The sequence below is a fragment of the Onychomys torridus genome, chromosome 9, assembly GCF_903995425.1.
Source record: "Onychomys torridus chromosome 9, mOncTor1.1, whole genome shotgun sequence".
Classification (NCBI taxonomy): domain Eukaryota; kingdom Metazoa; phylum Chordata; class Mammalia; order Rodentia; family Cricetidae; genus Onychomys; species Onychomys torridus.
In genome coordinates, this window is record NC_050451.1 from 3,659,765 (window position 1) to 3,673,613 (window position 13,849).

A 13,849-nucleotide genomic window follows, 5' to 3' on the forward strand; every position below is an offset into this window, starting at 1 on the left:
TGGGCAAAAGACTGTCTGGGACAGTCTCGCTCTGTATCTCTGGCTGGCCTTACACTCAGGAGTCCTCCTGCCTCTGCCACGTGAGTGCTGGGATTAAAGGTGTGTGCCACCATGTCTGGCTGGTGAAGTGTTTTTATATTTACTGAAAAGCCACCTGTGAGGGACTAGGATGCATTTGAGGGGTAGAGCATTTGTCTAGCTGTACAACACCCTAGGTTCAGTTCCTAGCGCTTCTACAATAAAAACAAAGGTTGCCTGTCCAGAAGTTTGGCAAGGGAAGGTGCTATACAGATATCACTCAGTACAGTGGGGTCATACAGGACACATACACCAATGGGCCATTGGTCAGGCAAGATGTGTCCAGCTTATGTGTGTAATAGGCTTTTCCTCTTAGGGAGCTACTCAATTAGTGAGTGCTTCTCAAATGGATTATTCATTAACACATTAAAATGTTACAGGGCCAAACATTCCTGCATGCAGCACAGAGCATGGGCAGTGCAAGACAGGGCTCCTGACTGGGAAATGCCTTGTTATTTCATTGCCAGAATGTCTAGTTTGCAGTGAGAATCATTACTGGGCTTTGGGTGTAAATGTGATTGAGCTTCGTGAATTTAGCTTCCATTCATTAATGTCTCTAACTGTAATATAGGCATAAAACCTGCTAGTGACTAGCCTCAAGTTCTGACTCTGCAAACTCCATTTCTAAAGCAAGTTTTGTGATACGGTACTCCCTCCATGCAGCCTGTGGAGTAAGCTTCAGGGTCCTCACAAAGCTTCTTGTCACTGGAAGTGGTAAGACTAGGAGAGCGTCAGGGTCTCTCTTCTTCTGGGTGGACTACAACAGGGGACAGCCGCCATGGCAGGCTCGTGACCGTTTCTTCATTGACATGTTCCGTGTAGCTCTGAGCAGTTCTGTGTGGAAAGCTGTGGCGTCCTTCATGAGCCGATACTGGGGGCAGGCACTCAAAGCATTATAGTCGCCCTTGATGTCCGCCCCGCCGAGGTAGACCACCAGGTATTTGTGCAGGTGAGCCTGGGTGCTGAGATCACTACAAAAAAGGTTAAAGGCGAGGGGGAAAAGGTCCTGAGAATTCTCCCTGGCGCCGTCCTTGTTCTGGCGGCAGGCACTGTCACAGAGGCTGTGGGCATCACTGGAAAGAAGGAAGACCACTTTGTCTGCCACTTGCTTCTGGGTGGTAAGCCACTGCACTGGACCCATCTCGGCTATTTTCTTTGTCTGCCATCTTTCGAGGATGACCTCACTTCTGCAGTGGTTTTGAAGGAAGTCGGTGAAGCGACAGACGGTATGAGGGAAGCAAATCTCAGATGGGTAAACCACCAGGACTTTAATGAGGGGCAGCAGCATGTTGGTGGTAGGAAAGGAAGACTTGGAGCTCCTTTCTGTGGGGAGGAATTTTGTTAACTGAGTAGCAAATAGCAGGCCTTTCCAGTAGTCTAAACCATCCCCAATAAATGATCCCCACCAGAGAATGTCAGCCAGGATCAGGATTTGTTCCAGACAGAGGAATGATGGCCCTGATAGTTCCTTCAAATACCTCAAACACCGATGCTTAAATCTTAACAGCATTTTAGAAGATGGCTTTCTAAGCCCCCATTGGTAAATCGGACTTCATAGTATTTTCAGATAAACTCGAAGCAGCTGTACTTTGGCAGAGATGGGACCTCTACATGTCATATCAGGAGTTGGGTCAGCTCTGTGGTTTGTACTAGTTTCTACCTGCAGGTGGTAGAGTTTCTTCATATTGCTATAAATTAAGGCCACGCTGTGCTACTCAACAAGACTGTGTACAAAGGTACTGTAACCCTATAGCTAACACAGTGCCAACAGCATCCTGAAATGCAGGTATTCCTGAGATGAAAGTTCATGTGGCTTTCTTAGCTTAAAGCATGGAGTTAATCTTCGGCCATGACATAGAAGCAACTCACAGGGTACACTAAGAGGTCCTTTTTGTGGTTTTTTGAAATAGCTTCTCATATAGCTCAAGCTGGCCTTGAACAGTAATTAGTTGAGGGTGTCCTTGAACTCCTGATCCCCCTTCCTCTTCCTCCCAAGGGCTAAGAGAGCAGGTTTATCCTACCACATCTAGCTATATTTCCTTTCCAGGCAGGAGGGATTTCAGAGTATCTTCAGAGTGACCACCCTTACCTTGTCTGCAGGTTAGGTAGATCCCAACTGCCAGGACCCATGTAGCCACCAGCAGCACCAGGATGAGTGGCAGCCAGCCTCCCAGCATGCTTCTATCTGCAGGAAACAGCTCAGTTACCCTTAGCAAGCAAAGCTACATTTGTCTTCTACTTGTAAATAATTTTTTTAACTCTCCTTGGTGGAAGTTTAGACCTTTTCAAACCAAGGGCTAGATCTTTAGGGGGTGTGCTGATTAAAGGTTCTTACCCAGTATCCAGGTCGCTATCAAAAAAAAAAAAAAAAATCAATTACTGTGGGCTAGAGAGATATCTTGGCCATTAAAGGCTAGGCTCACAACCAATAAATAAAAGTATTACTGTGATGTGTGTGAATGCAGCACACATGTGCCAGAGAGAGAGAGAGAGAGAGAGAGAGAGAGAGAGAGAGAGTCAGAGGACATCATTAGGGCATTTGTTCTCTACATCCCCCATGGTTTCCAGGGATCAAACCCAGGTTGCAAATAATTCTCCCCATTGAGTGATCTCTCCAGCCCTCTCCCTAGATTTTCAGGGAATTAAGAGACATTCTCCAAACTCAGGTCTCCATTCCTCAAGCACATAAGCATTTTCAGTGATAACCAGAGTTTAACAGTGTTTTTGTGTTTGAAGAACCTTTGTTCCTCAGGATGAACTTACATACCTAATGCACACAACAGCAGTGTGCCCACATAGAAGTCAAGCTATCTAAAGCTTGTCTGGCTGTTTTCATCTTTTGGCCCCACCCACCCATGGGCTAGTTTCAGAACGTTCTGTTTGTCCATTGTTAGCGAAAATAACTGACGCATCTCTAAATCCAGAGACATTTTCCAGAACATATACTCAGGCACCAGAGAGGCATCTTTGGGTGCCAATATTCCTGATTTGTTAACCAAATAAGATTCAGAGAGAGTTGGAATACCGTGAAATGCACACTTCCTCATGGACTCACACAGTCCTTTATTCTCAGTAACTCTTTCATAGCCTTGTGGTACTCTAAACAACCATTTTGTGCTCTTTTTTTTAACCCTTCTGTACATCCTGCTTTTGAAGATAGTGTCTTCACAAATAAAGCCTTTGTTCATACTTGGTTCTGAGATCTCTGGGGTAGCACAGACATTGTTCTGTCACACCAGTTCAGGGTACACAGGCAGGGACCTCTTAATGCTCCCCACGGACACAGTATAACCTGTTACATCTCATAGGGGCCCTGTGTGTCCTGAGCCTCTCTGCTCATCCTGTGGTACTGACTGGTACTTACTGTTAGCTGGAGCAGGGAAGGAAGCACTTGTCTCTGAACAAGGCACAACTATTCCCTGGCGTCGGATGCAGTCAGGGGCACAGGTGTGGAAATACGGAGTCAGCTGAGAAAAGGGGAGACACACAGCAGTGTTCATACTTCCAACACAAACTTTTTTTTTTTTTTTATGCTTGCACCTCTTGGCATGGTCATCAACAATTTCCCCTTGTTTACACTCTGTAGCACACAAACCTAGTCTGGTGACTCCAGACCTAAATACCTGCCATGCCCTTGACCTTTGTGCTTGTAACTGACATAGTGTTTTCCTTATCTAAAAGGGCGGCTACATCCTAATAAACATACAATCTATCCCCAGGACAACAGTAGGTGAGTTCCCTGGCACTAGGAAAGTCCATGACTTCCTGAAAGGTGCAGTTGCAGTGTGCCAGGGTCTGCTTTCTGGGCCATCCTGAGCACTTCATGTTCCAGGGAGTGGAGGACAACTCTCGGGTGTGGTTGTGCTACACTGTGACCCTCCGCGTCATAAACTACAGGGACCTGACAGTACCTACTCTTCCAATTTCCTCTTTCCACCTGGGCCAGCTGAGGCTCCTAGATGAACAGTTCCTCTCCTAAGTTCAGACACTGACCTGGACTCCAGCCTTCCAGCTTCAACCCTTTGCAGCTTCACTTTTAAATTAATACTGAAGATTTGGGGAAATAAAATGACTGTCCGATCTCAGAATTACTCTGAAGATCTTTAATAGAAAATAGAAATAAAAGCACTTTGGAAAGTCAGCAGCTCCTAATCCAAACAAAAGGCACCACAACTATAGAGTCAGCTTTTTGTCTCACCGCTGTAGACTAATAAGGAGTCCCTGGCAACACGGCTTGATGGGGGAGTGCTGGGCAGAGACTGGCCATCCTTAAAATGCATTCAGAGCGTGTGTGTCAGTTGTTGGATACTTACCTAGAATTCAAGAAGTCCTAGGTTCAGTCCCTAGCTTCCCACGAACACATGCACATACGGAAAGCATCCATAGTAGAGGACACAGTTCTCCAGTGACCCTCCCTTCCCCCGGGGACTCACCTGAACCACGGCACCTTCACTCTCGCTGTCCACCAGAATGGCTACCGATGTCCGTGTCAGTTCGTTCTGGTGCAGATAAGTGAAACACAGTCATGCGCCCTAAGTCACAGGTGAGCACAGAGGCTGCCAGTGACGAAGCCATTGCTCCTAACTGACTTCTGATGCATCAGACTATGCACATAAGGACTCCCTTCAGAAGCCTAGAACTTCTGTCTTTAGTTGGTTTTAGATTTGTCTCCAGAATGCCTACAGAGGCCTGTTTCTGCTACATCAATCCAAGTAGCCTAATGTGCTTGGCCAACAGATAGCGCTGGGCTCTCTTGAAAGAAAACCTATTTGAAGGATTCTGAAGTGTCTGTACCTCAAGATTCTTGAAGCCAGAGGTTGGGGATGGGGTGGTCATAAGGGGGGAAGGGAAAGTACCTCCAGCACTTCAGAAACCCCCAATGGCATGTTCATGTTGCATAGAATGAAAACACCATATTTATTTCCAAGGGGATTAGTTGTAAAATTCACTTCAACCATCTTCTTGTTCTTCTTACAAGCAGTGATGTTTGGGTCCCACAGGCTTCCTACAAACAAATTGAGAGGGACCCACATGGGTGACCCGATAACCCCTCCCTTATCTGCATCCCCAAGGGGGCTTTACAGACACAAATCTAAATCCTTAGGCACACACCTAAGAGACAGGGACTCAACTATAGTATATCTTCCAACACTGTTCCTTGGATCACAAAGTACCTGATGTCCAAGAAAGTTTAGGGACAACCCCCCACCCACCCACCAAATACCGTTACTTTGCTAGAAATGGCTTCCTTGAGCTGGGAGTGGTAAGTACAGATCACAGTCTATGATACAATTCAATGCTCACCCTACATTTTGAGGTAAGGGAGCAAGGACCGCTGTTTTCCCCTTTCTCAGGTGGGAGGAGGGGCCTCAGTTTAGGTATGCTCTAAAATATGGAGTCAGTGAACTGAGGCTCCGAACTTAGAAGCACAGAGACAGGCTGCCAGCTGTACTAGATACAAAGGAAGGAAGGAGATATCACACAGCTTACAGGAATCCTTGGCTGATCAACAATCAGAAAGTCTGTTGCCTCCACTCATGTGACCTGCAAATATGACTGGGCAAATTTCCAGGAACATGTATATATATGTTCAGTCAGCTTAGCTTCCTTGCTGATGGGACTGGTTCAGGCCCTGGCTGGGAGCTGGTTCTAGGAGTGAATTGGAGTACTCATCCTAGGTCCTGGACCTCACACCCTTAGAGTCTCAAAATTCTTTTAGAGTGATCTCTTGGTGGGAGCAACAGTCACCCCCCACCCACCCACCCCATCCCTGCAATGACACTATCACTAACCTCATTAGCATCACAAGATTCTACTGCTTGGAAATTTATACTCACCCTTAGAAGTTGGGATGGGGGACTGACTATCCTAAAGCAGCTCCCTCACAATTCAGGGGCTTCTAAGAGTCTAGACCATAGAGGAGGTGGGCTTTCGAGAAGGCCTCCAGGGCCTTACTTGGACAAACACTGACCCTGTTTGTTAATCCAAACAGAAGGTACCCAGAGCCTCCACTGACCACAGGTCAGCTGTGATAAGCAGGTGTAAAGGCTAGTGGGACTCTCCTCCAATCACAAACAGCTTCCCATGGGCACTGTCATTAAGTGGAACTTGGGATAAAGTGTTAGTTTAGCCAAGGACAGGGGTGGTTTCCTGTCGCTGTTGCTGAGCTATGTAAACCTAAGAGTCTGTCCTAGTATGGATAGCTGCTTAGCCCAAAGCAGCTCCTTCACTGGACAGAGAACTTCCATCTCTACATCTCAGTTCTTTATCTGCCTGAGGTTGGATGGAGCTTCATGGGTCCCAGTTAGGAGTACCTCCAAATAACAAGAACAAAATGCTACATCTACTTACCCGCCTCAATGCACTGCTTTTTATACTTCATTACATTGTCTAGGCAGCCTGGGATTGAATGAAAGTTGTTCCATTTGAGTAAAAGGTATCTCTATTATAACCCCTTGCCCAGTACACACACACACACACACACACACACACACACACACACACACACATATACACACACACATATGCAACCCCCACACACTCTCTTCAGATACAAGAGAGATGGCATATCTGAACAGGACACTATCATTTTACAGTTAAACAGGAATTCATCCACCCCTGGAAGTTGTAAGTAGTCTCACATAAGTATAGCCTTTATCAAATCAGTCACCAACAAGAGACTTGGAAACCAAAGAGTCAGAGCTAATAATACATGTAGTTTCTGCCTCTTCCAGACATGAGGCTCTAGGTGGTGGGTACACAGATGCCTAGTAGGCATGACCCTCACCAACAATGTCATATACTATGTCCAGATAGGACATAGTGAGGAAGGCCCAATGCTTCCTGTGGGACTCATACCCAAATCTCAGATCCCTGGCCTACATATGAAACAAACCTCAGACAAACTCAAATTGGGGACGATCTATATGATGTTTGATGAGGTCATGAAAACTAATGACCAGAGGAGGCTGAGGTGGAATAAGGGGCTAAGTGACCCTGGAACAGGAAGAAAATGTAATGGATAAGCAGCTGAAATCCCCAAAGCCTGGTGTTTAGTTGAGAGAAATATGCCAATGCCATCTTCCTAGTTTTCAAAAGTATACCCTCAAAACAAGATGCTGACGACCAGAGGAACTTAGAGCTACATGGAATTTTGTCTACTTTTACAGCTTTTCAAAAACCATCCCCAAACAAAACTCACTTTAAAAAATCCCAGTGAGCTTTTTGGTGTCATCAGGAAAGCTGGAAAGTACCATGTAGTAAATGGTGCAGCACCAAAGTTACCCTGGATGGATTAAGGAGCAGAGTCAGAGTGTCACCATTGCCGTGTGTACAGCTCAGGGCAAGTGCTGGGAGAGAAGATGAATTCTGCATCCTGCCTGGCACCCAGGAACATGCCTTCCCCACACTTACCTAACTTAACCCTCTCCACCCTGAGTGAGGAGGGATTAGTACTGTGTCTGCAGATGAGGAAATCTACAGCTTTGGGGGCTTCCCAAGAATCTTTGCACCAAACCACATGCCGCACCACAAGTGAAATAGTAAGACGGACGGACGGACAGACAGAATAACCAAAGAGGTGGGGAAGTTTACCTGGAGAGGTGAAGTTCGTGGACAAGGAAGGGCTGTCTTCATTCATATTAGCATTGGGGATGTTATGCGCCCCGATGAAGTAGAGTGTGCTTGGCTCCACGGGAAAGCCTGCATAGGAGAAGGTCCACTGCAAAGCAAAGCAGGGCAGTTGTACAGTGCAAGAGCAGGGCCTCTGGATGGCTGCTTTCACTTGTGAATGTCCCACATTTATGGTGTGTGTATGTGTGTGTACACTAGTGGAGGATCATGCACAGTTCGTGTGTGTGCATGTGTATACACTAGTGGGGGATCGTGCTACTGTGTGTGTGTGTATGTGTGTGTGTGTGTGTGTGTGTGTGTGTGTGTGTGTGTGTGAACACTAGTGGGGGATCATGCCACAGTGTGTGTGTAGGTCAGGACAACTTGAAGGATTTGTTCTCTCTACCATGTGTGTCCTATGGACTAAATTCAGGCTGTTGGGCTTGACAGCCCCCTTTTTATTTGCCATTTAACCTTTTTGTTCCAGCTGAAACAGGTCTCTGGTCAATGTCTATGTAGGGAATGGTCCCGGCCCAGTTTGCTGATAGAACTCAGAATTGGTGAGGAGTGGCATTTTGGAGCCAGAATATAATTTAAGTCAGCTCCCCTCACTTTGTTGGACAATGAGTCTCAAAGATGCTGACATCCCCAGGCACTGGGTAGACTAGTGGAGTTTAAACCTGGGCAGGCATCTCGATCTGCCTCATCAGGCTTTTCTGAGGCACACTATTCATGATTCTCAAGCAAAGGGCCCATCTGTCAACCACAGCCATGGGCCTGCAAAGTGCTTACTTTGCCGCCGGAAGGTCTGGTCTGACTTTGGAAGGCCTCTGTGTAATCGCACCTCACGCAGCTGTATGATTGCATGTTGCTTATGCCAGTCACACAGATCTTGGTGGCCTTCAACAAGCGGATGCTGGCTGCAGAGACAGGTAAGTGGGAAGATGTTTTATTAGCACTTATGTGGCTCAGGCAGAACTCTATCATCGAAATGCTTCATCGCAGCTGGTGTGTACCATGGCATCCAATGTGCAGATGGGGTGAATGAGGCTTTGGAAATATTGGGGGCGGGGTACTCAGCCTGAGCTTTCACAGCCCACCAGCAGCAGATGCAAACCCAAATTCCAAAGCCCAGGAGCTCTACTCCTTCTAGGTTGGCCTGAGTTGTACAAAGTGCCCACGGTTAATGATGCCATTGGCCCCATTCTAGGTCTCTTGAGGGTGACAGATTGCTTGGGGGTCTGTCCATATCCTAAGGCTGTCTTTCAGTGCATACACATGGGTACTTCCGTTGGGTGTGTCTAAGAATGGAATTAATGGGTCCTGAACACTGCCTATTTCTAGTTTAGAAGATGCTTCAGGCTTTTTGACTCCTTTTTTTTTCTTTTAAAAACAAAAAACAAAAAACTGTCCAAACATCAGCACCAGACTCTGCCTATTTTGACTGTCCTATGCCCATGCAGACCATTCTTTGTCGTGGGTCTGTTTCTCTATCTCTATCTCTACCTTTCCAAGTTCCCTTTAAAGTGCTTAACAACACCGACCAAAGACCTGCTTAGTGTGGGGCCAAAGCCTATTGTAGCATCTCACAGGAGTCTTTTGGGGTCCTGCACTGGTTCTGCTGGCCCACTCCATTCACATGGAGCACAACTCCCTTTGAGGCTTCCCTCCACATTGCTTGTGGCTGCCTTTCTTACTCTGAAAAATGTACTGATGAAGCCTGTCATTGACTCATTTCCCCAGGTAAATGGATCCTTCTCTTGGCTCTTCTCACCATTACCGTAAATTTTTTGAGACAAGGTCTCACCCTGTAGCCCACTGTCTTGGATCCTAGTATATGCCCCAGGGGGGGTCTCAAACTTGCCACAATCTCCCTGTTTCAGTCTCCCAGGTGCAGAGTAAATGGACTCTTGACTAAACCAAGTTTAACATGGGCAAATAGAAACCACAAGCATAGGCATTTGGGTCCCAGCCTTGACTTGTCTAAGGAACTTACATGTGGCTTTCTGCATAATCTGGAGGAAATGCCAGGACTTTCATGATGTCATTTGGAGAGTGGGAAATCAGCCCAAGCCAGAGCTGTTCCTAAACTAGGGGACCATCTCTTCAGTGAAGTGACCGCAGAATGACAGTGCTCACCAGTGACGTGGCACACTTTTACAGCCAGCAGAGGCCATGAACTGTCCACCCCCAGGTGATGCCTGGGCTTCCTTCCTTTCAATCACTTCCGAGCCAGAGTAGCTCCCAAAACCCCCATCCTGGCAATGAACATCTAGCTCAGTTTTGTTCTTCCATGAGCTACTGTAGGCATGATCACAGACACAGCTGTATAGCTCTTTGGAGTCTGGCAGCTTGTATTTGTGACTTCCATATTGTTACACACAGAGAATTCTTATTGTTGAGTTGCAAAGTTTCCACTTTGTGGTTCTTTTAGGCTCTTGGTCATCTGGATGCTGTTATGAACAGTGTTACTGTACACATCCTAGGATGTGTCTTTGGTTATGTACATCTGTGGTACATGCCTAGGAGTGGAATTAATGGGTCCTATATCCTTTACGTTTCTTAGTAGATACTTTGACTGATGCAAACTTACCATCTGCCCGGAGTATCCAGCTTATGTTCATCAAAATTGAAAAATCCTCTGGTGCAACCCTTGTTTTAACAAGTTCCACTTGGAGGTCCCTCAAGTCTCCTGGGGTGAGTGTGTGTTGGACCATCCACTCTGGAGATGGCCCTGGGGGAAGGCAAGAAGACTTCCTATGACACTCCTGTTTCAGGGCCAGTCAGAAGTTATTTCCTCCAAGTGATCTGTCCTGTTCCATCGCAACTCACTTCTGCTAAGGAAAGCCAAACTTCTAGATGCTGGCTGATTTATACATCTGAATAAATTCTCTCCATTTCATGGTCTCAAACTATATAGCACTTGGGGTGTTCCAGCTGTGTGTGTGTATGTGTGTGTGTGTTTAGTTGGACACGTCCACTAATGCTCACTAATGTCAGTCCTGATTTCTCCATGCCTCAGACATGCCTGCGCCCTGGACTCAGACAGCTAGCCCACATCACAACCACTTTCTCAACTCTTCACCTTTGCTGCCACCACCCCCTCCTGCTCACTCTCACCATTCACATTTCTTGGGCAAAATCCATTCATTCTTCAGAGGCTACCATCTCGGGTACCTATGTGTAAAACATTTGCTTCCTAGTCCCAACAATAAATGGTGTAGCCCTTCCCACCACAATCAATGTCCCTCTCTGGAGTGGCTGGGACTGCTTCCCACTAAGCACGGCCAAGTTCCACTCTACCTGTGCACTAATTCACAGGGAGCCCAGCCCATCTCAAACACATCCTTACTCCCCAAATTCTGCCTTGAGAATTTCACTCGCTTTAGCTAACAAGGCAATGCATCACCATGTGCCTGATCCACCATGACCTGCTGCCTGATTCAGACCTTCTTAATGTCCAGCTGTGCTTCTAAATACCCAATTCCAAATTCTCTAATGCACCTACCGGTCTCAGGGCCACATTGAACAGTCTGCGGGAAAGAGAGAAACCAAATGTCATGTTGAAGCCGGCAAACCACGATGCTCTTTTTACCATATTAGGCAAAACACCATCTTTTTCCTTAGACGCATGCACAAGTAACAAGTTTTCAAAGAAAAGATGAGCTGGGAGCTGGAGAGATGGCTCAACAGTTAACACAGCACACTGTTCTTATAGAGTAGCTGTGTTTTAGGTCCCAGATCCCACATCAGACAACTCACATCTGCCTAGAACTCCAGCTCTAGAACTCAACGCCTCTGGTTCCTGAGGACATGGTCACAGGCATTCACACTCATGTGTACACACACACACACACACACACACACACACACACAGCCCTTCCCTGACGCAGTTTACCGATGGCCATTGTGAGGTACTTTAACTATCTGATGTTTAACTGCTGGTTTTCAGGACAGTGTACTATTTATTGATTTCTCAAGTGAACCTTGGGCTGTGCAAAGAGAGGAAAGAGGGTAGCAGTGGAGCAGCCCACCATGTCTTCTCCAGGCCCATATCGTACTTCTCTTTTGATCTAAGACTCAGCTGAGCTACTTAGAAAACCGGGGGCAATTGTGATTTCATCACATCTTTCTAAAACAGCTTTCAAAAAGTAAAACTCATCAATGTCTAAGAAAGGCCAGTACTCAATAAACTCTTTGAAGTTTACATAAGAAAAATAATGACTAGTATGGTTCGGGAATAATATAGTGAGCCTCAAAAATGTATTTCAGTTGTTAATGATCTTCAGTGGTAAGATCCAATGTGACAAACCCAGAGGACTCTAGGATCCCAGCTTCCTCATTTCCAAAGACCTTGTGACAGCAGAAAACAAAGGTTTTGGTGGGGTAAATTTGGTTTGGGTGAAGTCATCCACAGTCCTTTGCTTTATGGCATTTCTTTTTAAACAAATGAGCCATCCACTAGGAACTGAGATCTAGTTGAATGGTAAATGAGAGGAGACAGGCATGACCATTCACAAAGCCTATTCAGTTGTCCTGGCAGCAAATGCCCCAGGACAGTTTTCTGTTGCATAGAGAGGCAAGGTCAGTAGTTGATGGCTTCAGGACACCATATACTAGCTTTGGCTTTCCCAGAAATCAAGGAAAAACAAGCAAGCAGGCAGGTACAGTGTGTTCTGATGACCCAAGAGGTGTGTCAGCACACGTGTGAGCGAAACTGTCTAGTCACCATGAACCAGGAGGTGAGGCATGGCACCCGTGTGAGTTGAGTTCCACTGTTTTATTAAGAATACTATGACGAGATGCGCCCAAATGTCCAGGGTCACATCTGCGACAGACCTAAATCTCATGTCTCCAGCAAAATGCCTTCCAGGCTGGGAATAGAGGGACGACGAAAGTGCAAGGTAACCATTATGGTTACCTCAGGGGTGCAAATCTGGCCCCTTCCAGAGGGTGGTCCATGGGCAATTTCCTAGAAACTTGAGCTGTCGGGTCTTATGCTTGTCAGGGTTCTGGTAAAAGGATGGGACACCAAGAAAAAGGGCGCTCACAGGGGACAGGGATGCTTACCGGCTCTCGGGGCGCGGTGCTCCCGCACACTGCAGCCAGGCTCAGCAACACCAGCAACATGACCCAGCCACCGCCCACCACCACGCGGAGCTGGGGCGGGCGGTTCAGGGTCCTCTTATCCAGGTGCCCGCCCGCGGCAGCTTTCTCCGGGCTCCGCCTCCTACAACGCCGCCCTGCCCTATCTGGGGCGGGCGCTGGCCGGGTCCCAGGACCGTAAAGTGGCGGCCCTGTCCGCCGCGGGGTTCGCGGGGGTGGGCGGGGAGCGAATGACCCGGGCCAGGGAGTACGGAACTCTAGCAGCCGCGGCGCGCGTCGAGGCCCGCGCATAGGTGTGTGCAGCAAGCTAGGTGGGGCGACCGCACCCGCGCCCCGAGCCCGACCTAGCAGCCTGGCCCTTCCGGCGGAGAGCACGCGACGCCCCAGGCCGCCAGTTAAAGCGCTGAGGGCGAAGACGGACGGCCACCGTCTTCTCTGTGCGCCCGGATCCTGCTCTTCGCGGCCGCCGATCGTCCCTGCCCAGGTTCGGAGCTGTCCCTGGTGAGTAGCGAGCTTCGGGCCCTAGGCTAAGTAGTAGTAGGTCGGGAGGACCCGGGGCCTCCTTTACCCAGAAAGAGTCCCAGAAAGACAAGGGGGAGGGACTCGAGCCACCGAAACCTCCTTGGCTTCTTGGGGGAAGCCTTTGACAGGAACTTACAGTTACAAGGTAATACTGATAAGAATCTCTACCCCGACTGCTCAGGCTTTCTGGTTAAGTGTATTTCTGTAGAATGGGGTCCCGAAGCTGGTGCCTCAGCACGGTGGGTTCAGAGCTGAAGTTCTGACATTTGGCAGGGCTGCTGCGTGAATGAAACTTGCCTGATTCTCCACCTCTCAGACCTTCATTCTGGGAAGGTGGCCCAGAGACCATCCTTTGCAGATGAAAACTCTTGAGAGAGGACTCGTCCAGTATTCTTTGGGATTAGACAAGGGCTACAGAGCCTGGAATTCAGCTGCTTCAGCCCTTCATAGGTTAATGACTGTTGGTATTACCAAACTTGTAGATAGTGGAATTGAAGGGAGCCCTAGGGCAGAAGTCCTGCTTGACTTGTCC

At 47.6% G+C, this 13,849-nt stretch overlaps 2 protein-coding genes across 4 annotated transcripts in view; one reads left to right on the forward strand and one right to left on the reverse strand.

Moving 5' to 3' along the window:
• Positions 1 to 77: 77 nt before the first annotated feature.
• On the reverse strand, positions 78 to 12,900 carry Il17rb (interleukin 17 receptor B). 2 transcript variants are annotated; one of them, XM_036199001.1, is made up of 12 exons: positions 12,760 to 12,900; positions 11,198 to 11,222; positions 10,283 to 10,423; positions 8,482 to 8,609; positions 7,672 to 7,798; positions 6,430 to 6,477; positions 4,935 to 5,083; positions 4,512 to 4,577; positions 3,443 to 3,545; positions 2,414 to 2,428; positions 2,168 to 2,263; positions 78 to 1,401 (listed from the first exon to the last, which is right to left on the reverse strand). In XM_036199001.1, exons 1-12 carry the CDS (start codon positions 12,817 to 12,819, stop codon positions 836 to 838), a joined length of 1,524 nt encoding a protein of 507 aa, XP_036054894.1. In that variant the 5' UTR covers positions 12,820 to 12,900; the 3' UTR covers positions 78 to 835. The 2 variants fall into 2 exon arrangements, with proteins under 2 accessions (XP_036054894.1, XP_036054895.1); XM_036199002.1 differs by lacking the exon at positions 2,414 to 2,428.
• Positions 12,901 to 12,971: 71 nt separating this feature from the next.
• Chdh (choline dehydrogenase) overlaps positions 12,972 to 13,849 on the forward strand; it is a 31,204-nt gene continuing 30,326 nt past the window's right edge. Inside the window, exon 1 of one of the 2 annotated variants that reach the window (XM_036198997.1) lies at positions 12,972 to 13,296. The gene's annotated coding sequence lies outside the window, so the exon portion shown is untranslated. The remainder of the gene's footprint in view (positions 13,297 to 13,849) is intronic. The other variant, XM_036198998.1, reaches the window with a different exon arrangement.

Bases quoted from the DNA above. Each gene is read 5' to 3' on its own strand.
- Il17rb (XM_036199001.1), bottom strand. From the start codon at position 12,819: ATGTTGCTGGTGTTGCTGAGCCTGGCTGCAGTGTGCGGGAGCACCGCG. The intron at 10,424-11,197 runs GTAGGTGCATTA...GCCTTCCCCCAG, and splicing joins TCAATGTGGCCCTGAGACCG to GGCCATCTCCAGAGTGGATG. The intron at 1,402-2,167 runs GTAAGGGTGGTC...TCCTCCCCACAG, and splicing joins CTACCTAACCTGCAGACAAG to AAAGGAGCTCCAAGTCTTCC.